This window comes from Apis laboriosa, unplaced genomic scaffold (assembly GCF_014066325.1).
Source record: "Apis laboriosa isolate Shangri-la unplaced genomic scaffold, ASM1406632v1 scaffold26_cov146, whole genome shotgun sequence".
Lineage (NCBI taxonomy): Eukaryota > Metazoa > Arthropoda > Insecta > Hymenoptera > Apidae > Apis > Apis laboriosa.
Window position 1 is genome coordinate 5,395,302 of NW_025222592.1, and position 19,436 is coordinate 5,414,737.

Consider the following 19,436-nt stretch of genomic DNA (forward strand, 5'->3'; position numbering starts at 1 on the left):
GCGTATCAACTCGATAACTCTCACATTTTTTTTTTATTACGTTCAAACACGCGCGATAACATTTCCGAACTTTCATTTCATTCAATTAATTCGTAGAAATTTATATATATATATACATATATATTCGTTTACTTTGGTTACGGAAATGTTTTCATGGATCGGAACGTTGTTCGAGAAAATAAAGATTTTAATCGTTTAACATTCGGAGAGGATGGTTTTTTTTTCTTTTCTTATAGTTAGTACAGTTTTAGCCAAACAATCAGCGAAAATATATCGCGTATTACCGATTTATGTAACCCATCGATACCCGTTGCTCCATAGAGGATGCAGCGTAATGCACGGACGAGATAAAGCGAGAGAGCGGGATGGCACGATGCTTGCTGTCTCTGTCCTGTTTTCAAAGTACGATAAAACTGGCCGTTTTGACTCGCGAATAACGATAACGAATTCGAAAACGGTTCACGAGTGGAGGAGCGAGAAAAATTTCGGCAAGTTTAACAAAAATCGTCGAAAATAGGACGGTTTATATATATATACGGAATAATGCAACGATTATTGTTATTGTTTATCGTGGAGGAGCAAAGCTCGGCGAAATAGACGAATTGATATAAACATTTTAATTACGCAAAATCTTAATTACGTCTTATCTATTTGAATTTTTCTTTTCTTTTTTTTTCCCCTCGAATGTTAAGACGCATGACACAAATTCGAATCTATTATTACAAGTGATGTCAATTTACAAATAAAGACGTAAATAGTATCGAAGCGTTGGTTAAAAACATTGAATCTTAAAGCTACGTGTCTCTTTGGTGTCTCAAACTCGAAATCTTTGGCTCGTTTAACCTGTTAACCGAACTATTTTTTAATCAATTTTTCTTTTAATAAGAATCAAATAAATATAAAAATGATACAGTATTACTTAAGTCAACTCCTCTTTCTCGGTTAAAACTATCGTTAGAAAAATCTATTTCTATGATGATTAGCCTATCTATAATAATTTATCCTCAATTATTATCTATATTTACATATCGACACGCTGTTTTAAAATGCGAATATACATTTGAAAATAAAACTTTCAAAAATTGCTTTCGAGAGTTTCACTTCTCTCAAAACGTATCTTTCCACAAACGAGAAATTAAATAATTTCATATATCTTCAACACGCGTTCAAATACGAGTGAACTGAACTAAACGCTAGATTTATCAGCGTTGAAATTCAATATATTCGCTTTCTCCACTTACTATTTCCAAGTAAATCATTATAAGCAGTCAAACACTCAAACACTTTGTCCAACCTACGATATTTCTCGTGGTTGACGTGGTTAACGAGTCCAGAAGGTTGGATAGTCGCTGTTTGACGTGCAAGTTCGAGGAAAAATACACGCCCCGAATGCGAATAGTTTAATCGGTGTTGGGAATGGTGTTGGTACTTTTCTGCCTGTTCGAGGACTGATTGTAGTCACGTTCAGCCTTGCACACTTGACGAGCATGCGTAAGGTCGGAAACCAGTCCAGTTAGATTTTTTCCTCGCCTCATAGACGAGCTGGCTCGCTCACATCCGCCTCTGGAATCGAGCGTGACTCTTGAACAATGGCACGCAAACGCTGATACGATAGTCTTATGATCTTGCTCGATTTTTTTTTTTAAGAGAGAGAGAGAAGATATTTCACAGATCTTCGTTAATCGAGTTCTTGGTCATTCGTATTTTTTTGTTTTTTTTTTTTTTTTAATCAACGACCATGAGTTGATAAACTCGTGTTTTCTAATTTTAATTGGAACAGTAATTTAATTAAATCTTTCTGTAATTGAAACGATTATAATCTTGAAACACGCCAAGTTTTTTAATCCCTCGATATCGGCGTATATTAAAAACTTCTCGATTGAAATATGACCATTAGCTAGACGCGTTGAACTTCTTTCGTACTGAGTCTAGCTTATTTGTTCGACGTTGCTATTCGATCAGACGTTTCTACGGGAGCTCAAAGGGCTCGATTGCAAGGGAATTTCATCGTAGACGTGCTCAGTATCAGCATCGAATTCGCTTTGCAAGTGTATCCTTGTTGCTGGCGGCCGGTCGTAATGATCCTCCTGAAAGAAACCTGAAAAAAATACCAGAAGAAAATTCATCATCTTAAAAAAAAAAAAAAAAAAAAAAAAAAAAAAAAAAAATAAAAGAAAAAAGAATCTGTAAAAATGATTAATTTCAAAAATATGAACACGCTGAATGCGCTTACCATGCAAATTACCGGATAATCTGAGACCAATCGTGGCTGCTCCATTAGCATAATTAGGATCGTTATCTATTGGTATCGTTCTGGTCTCTGGAGTGGAGGCAAACAGAGGTACCAAACGAATTGGAGTTTCTGAAAATTGTTATCATTTTTTTTTTCAAAAAACATTTGTTTTTTCAATGTAATTAGATCGTTACGATATCGTAAATCAGAAATCAGAAGCGGCCTTCGAGAAAAAGTGAAAACTGCCGTGTTACCGTTCTAATTTTCCACGAATAATCCACGCTTGGACTGTCTTGCTTCAAGATGGACATCGAGGTATGGTATTACGTGTACGAGATTGAGGTCAAGGACAGGCAGATTTCACTCAGGCGAGAAAGGAGCATCGTGTATACTCACGAGGAAGAGTAGCGGTAACTATCGACGAGATTTTAGCCGCGTTCGGATTCTCTTGACTCTTTGTCTTCGCTTCCTCGTAAATCGACATCCTAGCTGCTTCCAGAAGCTTGGAACGCATGTGGAGAACCATGGCCACCGCTACCGAGGTCAGACCCAACGATACGATCGAGGCTACCACAATCAGGGCGATGTCCAGGGGAATCGGAGTTGATTGAACGTCTCCTCGAACATTTTCAATGTTAGATCAGCGTTTTTCAATCTCCTCTCATACGTACCCCTACTCTTTCCTCCGATATAATAATTAATCGAGTTTTGAAAAAAATTAAGGAATATCCGTTTAATTAGTTTTTATGTTCGGAGATATTTCTCTTAAACTTAGATTCAATCCGTAATCCTTGATACCTTTGTGAATATTTTTGACATAATCGTTCTTGGATGAACCTATGTCTTGCAAGTTGTCATCCATGCGCCTCACGAACGGATTCTTAACCGCGAATTCTCCTCGGCCTTTGTCCAAGTTCCTTCTCCGCTCCGGAATGGAAACCCAAACGATGACAGGCTTCACTGTGCTCGAGTTTCCATCCTCACGAGTCTGCGTCCTAATTTTCCTCTGATCCGTGCTCGAGACGCTTTCAGGTACTTTCGACGTTGCTTTGCCAGGATTGTCCGTCGTGGCGGCTATCTCGTGATCATCTTCGAACAATTATCATCAAATAATAAAAATTTTCATTGCGTAAATTACACGTACGTCTTTCGGCATCTTTTCATTTCAAGGAATGGACGTTTGCTCGACGATGCATTATGTATTCAGACGCATGACTTTCGACCAACAGTTGCATCACGCGAATAAATATCACGCCTTTACACGTATCCTCTTAATTTTTTTCTTTTTCTTACCTTCCCAAGTCGTGGTATCCCAAATCCGCGATGTATCTGTGCCCACATGGGAACTCGTGAAATTCGCATTCACGCTGTTTTCCTCGTCCCTGTCACGAGGATGGCTCGTGTTCTCCATGAAAAGCTTGTTATCGTCGATGCATCGACCCGTTTCTGGATGACACCCGTTCCTCGAATCCTTGCAGTTGCATGGAAACGCGCATCCCGGCCCCCAGTGGTCGCCAGGGCACGACTCATTGCACCTGAGAATGGTAATTATTACGTATGTCACGCGAGGGAAACGCGTGTCGCCGGTATAATAGCGATTATGGGTTATTAGACGAGTTTCGATCAACAGGTTGGATCGTGTGTTTGTGCAATTTTAAAAATAAATATGACGCGTGGAAATCAATGGAACTTGTTGAACGAACTAAGCAGCTTTCTTTTTTTAACACGTTCCACGACGCGTGGATATTTATTTCTGAACTTTTCATTTCAACTAAATTCGAAATTTTCTTTTTAAATAGAAATGTATCAAATTATCGAACGATAATTTAATTTTATTTGAGAGGTAACAAAGTAATAAATAATTAAAGAAATAGCTAGCAAGTAAATGAATATATTGGGTGTTAGTAGTTAATGGTTACGTGGCGCTAGTATCGCATTTTGGATTCCCGAAATATTACATTTATTATATAAAATTCTAATCGTATTTCAAGAGGAATTTTCGTCGAATCCCTTCAATTCATAATTACATTCAAAATTGTTCTGAAAATTCGAATACTCTATTTTTTTTAAATATCGATATTTATCTATCACAAGATACTTTCCCCATATTTTTGGATTCTCGTATATCTCAAGTTATTCCAATTACACCTTAATCCAATTACACCTTAATAAGAATTCTGTATGTATTTCTTTAAGAATCGTTTAAATCGTGTAAATGATTGCCATTTACAACGTAATAATAATTGGAGCAATAGCAGTAATTGGAACGGCAATTATCGAGAAGCATTATTATCTAATTAAAACAACATCGTTCTTTTAACCCAGATTTCATTGCGTTGCCTCAAAGAGAGAGATCTACGATACGACGTATTATATTTACAGATGAAAAACTTACATTTGTCCACGCAATCCTGGCGGACAGATGCAGTGTCCACTTACGGGATTGCAAGGTACGTCCTCGGTGCAATTGCATTTCTCCTTGCACTGGATGCCCCATGTGCCTCGTGGACATACTGCGGATAAAATAGAACGTATTGCTTTATAAATCGTACCGTTATTACCCATTAAAACCATTAAGCTTGTATTTTCCTCATTTTTTTTCTTTATACGATAATAGTGGCGCAATTACGAGCGTGCACCTGATCGTTACTTTTCCGTTTTCTCGAGAAATATCCGATACCCGACACGAACGCGATGTTAAAGCGGGAAAGAGAGCGGGAAAACACGGTCGAATATCGATTTCAGAATCGAACGGTGGGTGAAAATTATTCGCACTCGTTCGTACACCATTATGGAAGGTCGGCTTGTTTCATCGAGCGTGAAATATATCCGTTGTGATGTTTTGTTAAATACGACGGGTGAACAAATTTTTTTTTTTTATCGAATTAACAAAAAATTAACGACAGAGATTTCTAAACAATAATACCACTAGTAAAAAAAAAACGTAGTAAATTTGTAAATTAAATCTTTATTAGAAATATATAAAATCAATATAGCGGAGGAAATGAAAATTCTAAAATTGATACTCACCAGATTTACAGTTATCACCCTGATAACCAGGAGAACACAGGCATTGACTTGGCGACACGCAGATCCCTGTTAGACATTCTTCGCAAAAAGGCACGCACTCGATAGTACTCTCTTCATCATTGGATGACATCATTTTATAGCCTTCGCAACACTCGTTTACAATCCTGGTCTTCAACTCCGTCTGCAAACGATTGTTGCAAAATTATTTACTTTTCTCTTTATTAGTCCAGTTAAATAAGCAATTTATTTGAATGGCGTAATAGAACAGTAGATTCAATAAACGTCTTCACACCGCGCGGTAATAGAAAAGTTAATAAGAAACAAAAATCAGGCCGGCCAAGCCATCGAATAAAACTCTTCTGGCAACTGGACAGGCTGGTAGACTCTTGGAAAAGATCCCATTTTTCTGAGATCCCAATCTCGTAATAGAAAAAAAAAAAAAAAAAAAAAGAAAGGAAAAAATTAAAGAAAGAGGAGAGAAAGAGGGGAACGAAAGCGAGAGGAAGGGTAAACGTAAGCTTGCGACTGTTTCGTTCGTAATCCATCGTAAATGGATACGCGCGAGAAAATCAAAGTTCACCTCTATAAATTACACGTCTCGTTTCTTTGCCTCTCCTTCCTGTTTCTTACTTGGGCTCCATTGTTGGATGTAAACGATCGTTTTACATGGGAATTCATTAGTAACGTTAGCTTCGTATCTCCTTCTTCTTATTTATTTATTTATTTATTTCAGTATATAAAAGAGCTGCAATCCAATATTAAGGAAATGAATGAGACAAAATTAATTTCCGACGATCATGCAGGCATTAAGTACAATTGGTTAGAGAGCCTCATCGTGGAGTTTGAAATGTCAATGTAACTTTCAATCAAGACATTTGTTGGAAGATGAAGAAACGCTTTATGTCGGGATATTAATGAAACAATGGTTAGATTCGATATATCGGTCGATTCCATGTTTTTTTGCGTATCATCTTGTTTGTTGTCCTTTCATCCTTGTTGCATATTCTTTCTTCCAGAAACAAATTCGCGCGATCCGCATTTGAATGACATTATGCGCAGATCGTTATGCGCGATAAAGTCGATTAATGTTCACGAATGACGCCATCCACTCTACCGACACAATATTGCAATTAATATCTGTCTTTCTCCACGAACCAATGATTCGTTATGCAATTCGTGTATCGTGGCGGTTTAATTCAATAACATAATGCAACATTACCATTAAATAGAAGAGTAGGAAGAAGCGAGAGAATCGAGTTGGAATAATTTGTAAATAGAAATGAAAACCTTGAACTGGGGGACAAATGAAAAAATCCCTAGCTCTTTTTAACTAGCCTCATTCGTTCGGATGGATGAAAAAAGAGTATCGTGCGGCTTTCTCGAGTTCGTGAGTCATTATCTTTTATTTAGGAATTAAAGTTTTGACAAACTTTAACAAAGTCAGAAAGATATCTCTATCTTATCTACCGATAAAATTGAATTATGGAAAAATGTATAATTTGAAATTTTATCGGAGAACGGTTCGTTAATGTGTCAATTAATCGTTTCTAGATTCCGATGAATCTATTTCGACATCGATCAAAGTTCGTTGCACGTATGCGGGATCAGCGTATTCCAATAGCGTGTATCGGATTTTAATCCGCCGATTCCTTGAATTGAAAAATATATCTATTTCGTTTTCATAAATCATTCGTGCGGATTGATCTCATGCATGTAGTCTATGCACGTAATCCTTGTTCCACGATTTCCGTATTTCTTGAAAGTTTTATTTATATACACCGCGATATACATCGCGTGTTGTTTTACTTCCAATTCATATTTTTTTCGCGAAACTAGTTGTAAAAATCTTTACAGGGATGTCGGACGGTTCGAAATTTCTTTGTAATTGCGAATATTGGACGCTAATTCCAAAGAAGAAAAAAGTTATTTTTAATTAATTCTTAACGAGGGAGGAAATTCTTTTCTTAAGAATTAAATTATCTTTTCTTTCTTTTTTTTTTTTTTTTTTTTTTTGAGAAGAAAACTACAAATGAAGACGTCAAGAAATTAGAATTTACAGTTTTATTTTATGCGCAATCATAATTTCTTTCCTTCTTATTCGTGCTTCTCACGCGATTAAATTCAAACAGAATCGTATTATTATCCACGAAATAATTTAAAACCTCTTTTGAATTATTATCGCCTATCACGATTCGATGCGGAAAAAGATTTTTGTTTTTACGTAGTAAATTATAAATAGAAATTCAGGATCTCAAGATTTAAAAGTGATGAAGATCGTAATTACAAAGTTATCGCAAATCTCTCTAATCAAAAGTGCAAACTATTTTTGTGATACACATTCTAGATGAAATAATTCTAAATGAAAAATTCATTCCAAACATTCTATCGCTATAAGAATTACATAAATTATTAAGCTACCAGGTAGATTAGTTAATCGATGACTCTTAATCACATTTTCTCTTTCGTATCACTTATGTAAAATATTTTGACAGTATTGCGCAACAGATTCGATGTTGACAGATTCGATCGATGGAAAAAATTAAGAAAAAGATTAACACGATTAATAATGACGCTGATAATTGTGACAATATTTACGATGTAGCTAGTCACAACAGAAAGTGGCACGGGCGGCCACTTTACGTAACACGTTTCCTCCTCTCAAAGTCTGACCAAATAATGGCTCGTGACCATTTTGTAGATGCTCTTGGTGAAAAGTCGATTTAATGACTATAAGTTTGTGACCACGTAATACTCGAAAAGTTATGCAATTAACCGTATCTCGTTCTTTCCCTGCTTTTTACTCGTAGAAAACGGCCTCGAGATGTCGATTGTTAGCTGTCCGTTTTCTTTCTAACACTAAAGGTTTGCAAGTGATGGTTTATTAAAATAGCTGTAATTTGCGCAATGTATTCGTTCAAAAGATTTTATCCTAATTTAAAAAAAAAATGATTTTAAATTGTAATAATACTTGATGATATTGAAATTATTGAGACTTGATCTCAGATATATTTACTTATGGAATGGCTGAGAATGGCTGATCCTATCTCGTGTTTCTTCTTTCGGGTTTTCACGCTTGATTCCCGATTCGATCATTTCATTTTTCTAGGACACTTTAGTCAGTTTCGAAGAAACTCTCGTACAAATCGCTCCACCATTCGTCTCATGACACGATTTACTACGCGTTTACAAACGTAGTAGCTCCATTTTGAAACGCGTTCAAGGCCTGCTCGCATTGTCTTGCCAATTACTGTTATCTTCGAGGTTACCTAACTCTGGCATAATTCTGATTAATATCCGCGTGTTTCGATACTAAATACTCCCTTTGTTTTTTCTTTCGTATCTCTGTTAATCGTTTAATAATTATTTTTCCTTTTAGAAAGTGTAAAGCGTATCCAGTTTATCGAGAGATAATCAAAATCATTTAATCCAAGTTTCAATGTAATTCTGATTTTCAAATTTCGTCATTCGACGAGTTCTATAAATTTCTCAATATCGTGGACATCAATCACGTTTACAATGACAAAAGCTTCTTCCATTACTTCGACAAAACATTCCTCCCTAAATATTAATCCCTTCTCTTTCCCTTCTTTGATTCGTACGAGCACTTTAATAACAGTCGATTCGACTCTTTTTCACCATTATTACATTATCAATCATATCGTCCAAAGTCTGGACTGGACTGGATTGGATTTCAAAAGGAATAGGTTACAATCTTCGACAGTTATTGCCAGTGACGAAATCACTGGATTGCCGAACGAATCGCTAAAGTTTGTCGATTTTTGTGATCCTCGAAAAATAAATTTTCTTACGAATCTTACGCCGTTCGAAAGTCCCTTTCCCTCTTTCTTTATGTAATTCTTCGCGTAATACGGAGCAAAAACACGTTGTGATGTTCTTAAAGCAATAAATATTAGGCTCCGACCGTGAGAGACTTGGGTAACGCGCGATATATGGCGCGGCGTTCGATGCTTCATCTTTTTCTCATAAGGATACGTTCTCATTGTCGGTGATATACACCCGTGTATCGTGTGTACGTTCCATTACATGAAGTTTCCTAAACTTGTTGGTATCCAGATTACTCGAATAATCCAGATTAAAAGATTTTGACTCATAGATTTGAATCGAATAATAAAAAAAGTGAATTGGTACTAAGTAAATAATTATTTTCTTGGATAAAGATTATCACGATGAATTTAAATTTATTCTTCAAGTACTTGTACGATACGTTTTATCCAAAGCATTTTATATGGAAGCAGAATCAGGTAAGAAGGAAGAAAATGGCAAAAACTTCGAACTGCAGACAGAACACTTTATATCGAATTTAAATTTATTCTTCAACGCGCCCTCCAACTTTTAAGTAGGCTTAGAAATACGGCCTTATATGTATAGATATAGAATCTATAGCACAACGAAAACGAACACGAAAATTTCAATCGTAACGTCCAATTTCTACACAAATTATCCACGTGCACCGAATTAGACACGTGTTCTTCTCGATTAGTCATTTTATACGTATTAGAAAATCTTGCCTCCATTGCAAAACGATTGAAATTTACACCGGGTCTAAATTTTCTCTTCCGACAATCGGTTATCTCGATCTCGTTAACCAACACCGTTTACAACTGGCAAACCTCAAGGGACTTGTATCGATCCACGTGTATTCGATCTAAAAGTTACCCCATTTTTTTATCCTCTCGCTCTCGATTTTCCTTGGAGAAAGTTTCGATTGTAACTCGTAGAAGGGTACACCGTTTCGCGATTATTTCACGTCGACGATCCAACGACGACGTCCCGTTACGAAAGAGTTACGGATCATTCCGCGATACGTCTGCGGTGGAAGAAAACAGGGACGCGCTTTTTTTCCACGGTTCGACCACATTTGCATCAAACACGCTCGCTTTCTTCCTTCTAGTAATCGCTCCAACCCAACGTCGCTGGACGTGGACTTATTACGCAAGATCGTGTAACGGGTCTCGATCGAGGGTATTTAACCGGCTTACCGAAATCTGCAATGGAATCTCGATTATTTAACAGATAAACAGGAAACATTTGGTATGGATCTAGGTTTAATTGATTTATACGTCTCTCGGTTGTAATTAACGATCGATGCATGGTAATTATCGTTAAGTATCGTGGGTATAGAAGAAATAATCACGATCTTTTGGTGTCTTTTCGTTCCTCTACGGAATTATATATAAAATTATAAATTAAAATTATATCCAAGGTAGGCTCTTATTATTCCAAGTCTCGATCGAAATCTTGATTTCTTCGTTGATAAATATAGGAAATATATGTATATAAACAGGAAATATAGATCTTGGTTTAATTAGTTTATCGTAGCAATTAATTGGTACGATAATTATCGCAGGATTAAATTAAATTACGAAATAAAATTATACCGCAATCACGTATATTGAATCTCGATTTTGAAACAGGAAACATTGTAGATTTTTAGTTTGATTGATTTGTCAATTAATTGATCGATATGGCGGTATCGGATTGATTATAGAATGGCGCGTAATTTAAAAAAAACTCCGTGGATAATCTTTTTAATTCTGCTATGATCGCGCGTTGCAAAATTATTCGAATCGTTCCAGTTAATAACTTATGATTTACTTTCTATGATCAAACTCTTTAATATCTTAAACATAGAAACGTGTATCACATTATATAAATAAAATATTAATATTAATTTGTATATATAATTTTTATCTTCTAATAAAATTGTATATTTTCAGATGATATTATATTTATATTACCATTAACGAGCAAAAAAAAAAAAAAATAAAACAAAGAAAAAAGAAATAAAAAGATCCGTATCGACAAACAATAAGGCGAAACGAAATAGTTAAAATGGCCAGGGAAGTGTATGATCTGAGTAAAAAATGGTGCGTTAATTATTGGAAGAGTTAATATTTACTCGCTACTTCTTTACATAATCGCCACTTTCGACATAAAAACAAGGAAAGTGATATCATCCTCGCAAGATCTTTGCTACGATACTAACAATATTGTTGTGAGAACTTTTTTTCTACAATAATTAACTTTTTCACGTTATATTGTAATAGATAAGAGGTAAGAAATTGTTTAAACGTTGTGCAAGCGTATTTCTTGCTGCAATTCTTTATATTTATAAAATGATATATAATAACGATATATATAATATGATATATAATAAATCGCACGCAATCGTGTTAGTTTAACGGTTTCTAATTTCCACTTTTGTTCTTTGGTGTACAGTTTCAATAATTCGAACAGGAAGCCGTTAAAAGGCATAGTTAAATTAACTCTATTTCTGCGTTACTGCGATATCGAGAACGATATTTCTAATTAAAAAAAAAAGAAAAAAGAAAAAAAAAAAATACCGAGAAAAACTGGGCATTTCATTATGTACTGATATAAGAATACAAAATTTTCCACCGGTAATTTCATTCTTTATGGATTTTTTTTTTAATATTTTCTTGCATATCCATATCAAGATCTTTTTTCTCGACGTTCAAACGACGTATAAACGCGATCAAAATGTCTATGTTTCTCAAATGTTTAATCAGAGAGGAATAGAAGACGGTTAAGTTGCACGTCTCTTATCGGCCGAGAGAGCAAGAGGGGATCGAAACGGCGGAAGACTTGCCACCATGGTTTTATTGCACCGTGTAACGAAGACCATTACACGTTCATCGGTGGATTTATTGCAAGTATCCCTCCTGCAACTCCATCCTGGCCATTTTTCTCTCCTCGTGTTTGAATGGGAGAAGATTTATCTCGCCAGAAAAAAAATCTTGCACGAATATTCAAAAATTCCTCTTGGATGAAAAATTTTCCATTAATTCAAACGATCGATCATCACGATCCTCCTCGAATATTCGATCAACGTAGCAGAAGCGAAACTCGTTTAATTAAAAAATATATTTCACCAACGTCTGTCGCCCATCGCTTTCCCCCTAATTGTATAAATGTCGGCGGTATCAAAATAAACGATATAAATATAAATCAATTTTCATTATAAAGGGGCAGGCAATCGATCGAGCAAAAGGAGCAAAAAAGAAAGCGGAAGAGTAAATCATGCCTCACCTTCACTCGATACCGTGGCCTCATCTCCGTTCGAGTCTTGGGACACCTGGGTGGAATCTGCAGGCACCAGGTGAACGTAATCACGATAACCGGCTCCGTGTACGTTTCCATCGAGGTGATCGTGTAGCTGCAATGTTTGATCAATTAAGTATCGGCTTGTCTCGCGGTTTCCTTATCGGGAGAACACGGGACCGGGTGACCGCGTATTAAATTAGCGCCACTGGGTTATTGTCAAGGCTCGTCCGCCGCCGAGGTGTTTAACCTCTGCGTTTCTCGCGAATATGCAACCATCGATACGTTTACTTTTACTAAATTCCGAATTCGGTCAAACGACGATGGATGTAAATTTTGTACGCGTATTTTCATTCAAACATCAGAAGAGATACAGATGCGTCTGTTTCTGAATGTAATTTAATTTAGATCCGAAAGCACTTTCAAATCTCATTGCTATATTAATCTCCATCGATAGAGAATCGATCGAAGAGCAACACTCACTTTTCCATTCTCGGGCATACGTTGTCCGCCGAAAGCACCGCGGAGGAAGATACAACTACGAGGAAGGATATCAACTGCCAGATCCCCGAAACGGTCATCTCAATTTTTGCTAGAAAATTTTATTCCCCCTTTATATGGTATTTTCGAACGAAATAACGAAAAGAAAAATTACGTAAAACACGGTGAATACTTACGTTCGTCGAAGGTTCGACAAGCAGTGAAAGTCTTCGGATACCAAGGCGAACGTTCAATTAGCCTTTTCAAAAGGATGGGTTGCTAAACGAACCGGCCAGACTTTGGCGTCGATCGAACGAATGTGACGCCTCTGTGTCGTCTCGCGTGTCATTCTTTCGCCGGAAACGGATCGACGTATCGGCTGGTGCAAAATGGCCAGCCGACTTTAAACGCGCAGTGTCTCATTACTATCGGTAACAAGAGACGGTGCGACGATACAATCGTCCATATATCTCTGACGCCTAAAAAAAAAAAAAAANNNNAAAAAAAAAAAAAAAAATAAAAAGAAAAGAAAAGATACAAAACGTTTAACGACACACTCTTATTGCTCTTATTATTATACAGGCAATTTCTATTGACCCGATTGTGCTCGCAAGAGACGTTCGATGCACGCCTTGCGAGAAAGTAAGCGAGATGATTCGGTTTCGAGAAAAATTGCAGCATTTTTAGAATCATATCGAAGAGTCGTCGACGATGAGAAGGGATGTCGCCCATGTTTGACATAAGAGGGACGACGACGAGCGATCTCTTTCAAAGGACGGTTCTTCGCGACAGGAAATGTTAAGTTGGGGCCAATTGGCTGATTTACTCGACAGTACGAGTAATGTGTCTGATAAACAAGACTTCGATGAAACCAGCATCTTTAAAATCCTTTGTTAAAATAAATTTTGTATTATATGTACATCCTTCGATTTTAGAAATTCTTTGGTAAAAATTAAAAAAACAAAATATTTTAACGAATCAATCGTGTCATTAAACCATGTTTTATCACCGATTTATTTGCGAAATCTTTTGCACCAAAGAAGAAGAACTAACAAGCGAACGAATAAATAGGTTATTTCGGATTACGAGCTCACTGTGAAAAATCGAAAATAACCATAGACCACGACTGGCAGGAAGAGTTTACACTTTCATCCGCGTCTAATGTCACCGACTAATATTCTTTCGTTCTTGGTCGACCAGTTTCGAACGCCACATGTGGTTTATAATTCAATCTCCGCGTCATTTTTTTTTTTTTCCAACCGTTTCGAGACCGCGTGAACACGATACAAAGATCACGAGAAATACTTTCGTTCCTCAACTGCGCAGCTGTCACTATCGTGAGAAATTTCTTTCTCTCTCATTTGCGTAACGCGGCTTTTCATACGTAGCCGTGTCAAAGAAATCTCGAACGAACCTTATCGTCGAGACCAGCACGACACCAGATACCATCCGAATGATCTCGTCACTGAATCTGGATCATTCGGCGTGGAGCATTAACGCGGAAGATCTTAATTATCCGATTATCCCCTCGTCCACGTATGCTCAACCTTGGCTTTCGAGGCAATATTGAGCTAATTAATTCGTGTAAACGGAGATGAGATCTCTCCTGACCGAGAAATTTACGATCTTACGTTCGTTTCGAGAAGAATCGCATGAAATTACAATTTTTTGAATTATTTCTAATTTAATTCGCTTCCTTTCCCAATTAACAATTCTTCATCCATCGATATTTTTGCGAGATACTTTTCGAGGATCGATTCCAGAGATCGAAAATACGTTAATAAATTCGTATATACCTCCTATATGATGGAAATTCTCACCATTAATGTCACGATGTCACGGTTGTTTCCTCGCACACGAATTTATTTTGGCGTATCGAATTTTCTCGAATTATCGTAGGATCATTTCTTCGATATTTTTGCGAGATACTTTTCGAGGATCGATTCTAGGGACCGAAAATATGTTAATAAATCAGTATATACTTCTTACATGATGGAAATTCTCACGATTAACGTTGTTTCCTCGCCCACGAATTTATGTTGGCGTATCGAATTTTCTCGAATTATCGTAGGATCATTTCTTCGATATTTTTGCGAGATACTTTTCGAGGATCGATTCTAGGGACTGAAAATGTTAATAAATCCGTATATACTTCTTACATGATGGAAATTCTCACGTTGTTTCTTTACCCACGAATTTATTTTAGCGTATCGAATTTTCTCGAATTATCATAGGATCTCCATCATTTCTTCATCCATCGATATTTTTGAGAGATACTTTTCGAAGATCGATTCCAGAGACGGTTAAGACGACTGAAAATATATACCTTCTACATGATGGAAATTCTCACGATTAACGTCACGATAGATTGTTTCCTCGTCCACGAATTTATTTTGGCGTATCGAATTTTCTCGAATTATCGTATGATCTCCATCATTTCTCATATCATTCTTCATATCCGTCAATATTTTTGCGAGATACTTTTCGAGGATCGATTCCAAAGACGACTGAAAATACGTTAATATATACCTTCTACATGATGGAAATTCTCACGATTAACGTCACGATAGATTGTTTCCTCGTCCACGAATTTATTTTGGCGTATCGAATTTTCTCGAATTATCGTAGGATCTCCATCATTTCTTCATCCATCGATATTTTTGAGAGGTACTTTTCGAAGATCGATTTCAGAGACGGCTAAGACGACTGAAAATACGTTAATATATACCTTCTACATGATGGAAATTCTCACGATTAACGTCACGATAGATTGTTTCCTCGCCCACAAATTTATTGATCGAATTTTCTCGAATTATCGTATGATCTCCATCATCGATTAACATCAACTTTCCATTTCTCCGTTACGACAGAGGGGAAGAGGCGCAGGTGCACCGGTTCGTTGCACGTATAGCTCGGAATGCAAATACGCGGGTTCCCTTTATCCCGTTGCAAATTGCCCCGCGCGACGTGGAACGACTTCGTTTTCTCTCGTCCGTCTCGACGCTGTACGAACGCGTTACGTGATCCACGTTGGCGAAACGTATCGAAGGCGTGGCGCGGCCGCGAATCGTCATCCGAGCCCGTTGCCGCAACCAAAGTTTCCGATCAGTTTTTCGTCACGCGCGGAATAATTTCACGATTCGCGCGATACGCCGCTCCTTCGTTTCTTTCGATTCTTACGCGCGTACACGGATCGTAGCGGCCCCTCCCCTCCCTCCTCGTCGCGCGAATCGTTTCTCACGGATTTCCATGTACGAGTCGATGGGAATATTATAATTGTTCCTCACGCCGGCGAAGCTAATTTTCACCAAGGAATCCGCAATTACGCGCGCCGGCGGCATGGGAAGCACAAGCCTCCCTTCTACGTGATCTCGAACGAGACTCGAATAAGAATTCGAAAGAGGCGTTGCGTAATCGTGTTTCTCAAAGGACAGGAGAGGAAGTGTCGGCGGACCGATTGGATCGATCAGCAAAAAAATTGCGCGTCGGAAAAGATTTGGTTAATAATGCTCGACGAAATTGTCGTTGATTAAAATCTCGGGCGGATTAATTGGAAAAGCTCTCACAAGACAAGAGTTCTTTTTTCCAGGATCGCTCCAAGGAAGCAACAAAAACCAACAGATATCCAAGATGACTAAACCTTGCGAAGCGCAAGGGCGAAGATACGGATCGCCCTTGACGAGAACAATTTCGAGGAGAATCGTCGAGGAGACATGAACCGAATCACGTCACAAGTTTCAACTCACGAGCTTCTCTCCGCGACACACGGTTCAACGACGATTAAACGGATTAAATTTGTACGTACCGCGCGAGAAAGGGGCGAGGAAGCGCGGTTGGATAAAAAAAAGAAAGAAAAAAAAGAAATAATACTCGAAGAATCGCGGCGGAGGAAAGAAAGTCGGTGCCCCTTTCGCAGACCGATTCACAACTGGCCTCACGTTTGTAACGAGCAATTGGCTGGCCGCCGCCGCTCGGAATGCACTTGTGGCACAATGAACTCCGACCCTAGCGACCGACAACGACGACTACACACAGGGCAGAGAAGGTGGGGTCACAAGATACCCACCCGAAGGGGGCGGTATGCGTTCTGGGTCCACTTTCCGCGTGGAAGACAGAGAACGACGGCCACTCGAGCCTCTCGAGGATATCCTGTCCGCAGACATTGACACCGTCCGGGGAATCGTGGTCGAACCGTGACCAAGCTCCACGCACTCCTTGCTCCCGAGCAACCCTGTCGACCATGCTTGGAAGAGGAAAAGGAGAACCACGCGTTCCAATGCTGGTAATTACGGAAAGATTTCCTGGCGACTTGTAAAATGCTTTCAAATCGAATGTTCGAGAATCATCGAAGATTCTTAGAGCGTTTATTCGAAGGGATCGCGTGGTCGCTACAGAAATCGTCGAGAAGAAAGGGCGCAATTAAGAGATACGATCTCGATTGCTTTCGATCATTCTCTTGCCGTAATTACAAATTGTTTCTAGAGACGCGTTCCTCGAATTTCGCGAAATTCTTTCACTCGCTCGGCAAGACGACGTCTCTCCAGCGAACAAATTCAATGGATGGAATAAGATGGATTCTCGGTGGTGTTCGACTAGAACTAGAAGCAGGCAAAAGCGTAATGAGATGATTGGACGAGCAATTCATCAAGAGCAGTTCCCTCTTGTTCTCCCGCAACGACGAGTCCGCAGGCATCGGTCGTTTAATCTCGTGACCAACGAGATCCCATGTAATGGAGTAATTAACCGAGCGAAGAGCATTCGAGCTTTTTATAAATAATACGATATTCCACGGAAGGTGAATCCGTTACTTGAATGAAAATATACGAGAAACGAGAAAAAATAATTTGGTGAATATTCTTTATCCCCAAAGGGTATAACATTTCTCCTATACATAAAATTTTCACCGTGCTTTTGCGCGATATTAGATCGAAGAATTGATCAGAAGCCGCGTCTTTGATATAGAATGATTCACGCGAAAAAGTGAAAGAGCATCGTGGAAATATTCACCTTTTAATTTGCAAGCGAACGACCTTTCGGATGCACCGAAACAGCGGTTTCTAAAGATAGTCCTCATTAAATATCCGGTTGTCAGCGGCGACGTAACGAGATAATTAATGTAAATGCCTTTAACGACCTCACGGGACTAGTGTCGCCGGTTTCCATAATGATTAATCCGCATCATAGTTTTGATATAGCGCGCCAAGCCAGGTAATTCAAAAATCCGATTGAACAGAAATTTATGGTATTTCACAGTTCAAATTGGCCCTGGCACAATCATATCGCGCATAATTACGTCGCTACCTTTTACGCGAGACACGACTCTCATTCCAGGTATTTCATGCTCGGGACCGGATTTCAAAACGAGTCAATCCGTGTCGAGAAACATTCGAGTTAAATGTTACAAGTTTTAATCGACGCTGTGATACATTAAACCATTATTTTTAACCGATGATCCTAATAAAAAAAAAAAAATTTGAGTCTATAATTTATTTCATATATTATTTCGATATCTGTGTCTTTAATTCTCGTCTTCTTTCAAGAAGTGTTTCTTGTCGTATATTAATTGCATATCTTTAACTTTTCATCGTAAGATTCATGAATGTTCGAGATTTATCAATCGGTTTATTAATCGGCATGGTTATCGATTAACAAGAGCTTCGTTTCGAATATAGCCTAATTGGCGCGATTCGTCCGGGTTCAAAGTATCTGGGACAAGAGGCGACTGTCCAAGGTCTTATTTAGCTTTGATTCAGCTTTCCTTCGCAAGATTCAACGTTGATAAACAACCTTGCTCTCCTCTACTCCTTCTCAACATTCTTCCCCTTTTTCCATTCCAACTAATCCTCAGATCCGATTTTATGGAGACAAAGTCGATCGCCGTTCCAGCCTGCTGTTCTCCACACGTAGAGAAGTTTCCAAGTTTCGAATTGGACCGTGTCGTATCCCTCGTAGATAAGATTTACGAGAATCGAAGGGAAATCGCAGTGGCCTATGAAATTTTCGAATTATCGCTATTGGTTTTCGATAATTGGACCATATTCAACGAATATAAAATTAATGGATTGTGCGAAATGGAACATTTCTCAAATTTACCACCATCTCGAGAGATTTTCTTCTAGCTTCCTCTCGTACCGTTCAATCGTGTAGACAAATATTTTGTTTATTTGCACTTCAAATAAAATATATTTTAATGAAACCACGATAGTAGAGAATCGAAAATTAAAAAAAAAAAAAAAATTATCCCTTCTAATAATTCCAACAAACTTTCTTTTCCAAACTTCTTTCATTACGTACGACCTTTTGTAAGAACCGGTACTTTGCACCTGTCGGCCACCGCTATTCGATTTATTTACCCAAGAAACAATTTCCCACCGATTCGTTCGCCTTTTCCACGCTGGCAAACAGGATAGGGAAATGCACACTAATGTTGCGCGACGTTATTAACTTCTGCAAGCAACAGCCACTTATTCACGGTCTATTGTTCTCGACGGCATGGCAGAGAGGTTGGTTATACCGGCTAAGCGTTAATCGATATTGCGGTCGATGATTGGCACACGTTTTACGAAAAAGAAGAAGAAAAAGAAGAGGAGGAAGAATACGAAGCGAGTCG

At 38.1% G+C, this 19,436-nt stretch overlaps 1 protein-coding gene across 3 annotated transcripts; it reads right to left on the bottom strand.

The window, feature by feature from the left end:
- Window positions 1-97: 97 nt before the first annotated feature.
- Window positions 98-13,298, bottom strand: LOC122713912 (nephronectin-like). Of its 3 annotated transcripts, none has more exons than XM_043934742.1 (10): window positions 13,024-13,298; window positions 12,830-12,938; window positions 12,335-12,461; window positions 5,264-5,444; window positions 4,629-4,746; window positions 3,527-3,768; window positions 3,032-3,322; window positions 2,630-2,848; window positions 2,234-2,362; window positions 98-2,098 (listed from the first exon to the last, which is right to left on the bottom strand). In XM_043934742.1, the coding sequence occupies exons 2-10, from the start codon at window positions 12,925-12,927 to the stop codon at window positions 1,959-1,961; spliced, it is 1,545 nt and encodes a 514-aa protein (XP_043790677.1). In that variant the 5' UTR covers window positions 12,928-12,938; window positions 13,024-13,298; the 3' UTR covers window positions 98-1,958. The 3 variants fall into 3 exon arrangements, with proteins under 3 accessions (XP_043790677.1, XP_043790676.1, XP_043790678.1); XM_043934741.1 differs by having other exon boundaries at window positions 2,630-2,851; XM_043934743.1 differs by lacking the exons at window positions 12,335-12,461; window positions 12,830-12,938; window positions 13,024-13,298 and adding an exon at window positions 5,844-5,941 and having other exon boundaries at window positions 2,630-2,851.
- Between the last annotated feature and the right edge of the window lie 6,138 nt (window positions 13,299-19,436).

What these genes read in the sequence shown, in the direction of transcription:
- LOC122713912 (XM_043934741.1), bottom strand. Translation starts at nt 12,927, where the DNA reads ATGACCGTTTCGGGGATCTGGCAGTTGATATCCTTCCTCGTAGTTGTA. An exon ending in GGGTGATAACTGTAAATCTG is followed by an intron (nt 4,747 to 5,263) that starts GTGAGTATCAAT and finishes TTTTATCCGCAG; the next exon opens with TATGTCCACGAGGCACATGG. An exon ending in TGTCAAAAATATTCACAAAG is followed by an intron (nt 2,852 to 3,031) that starts GTATCAAGGATT and finishes AAAATGTTCGAG; the next exon opens with GAGACGTTCAATCAACTCCG.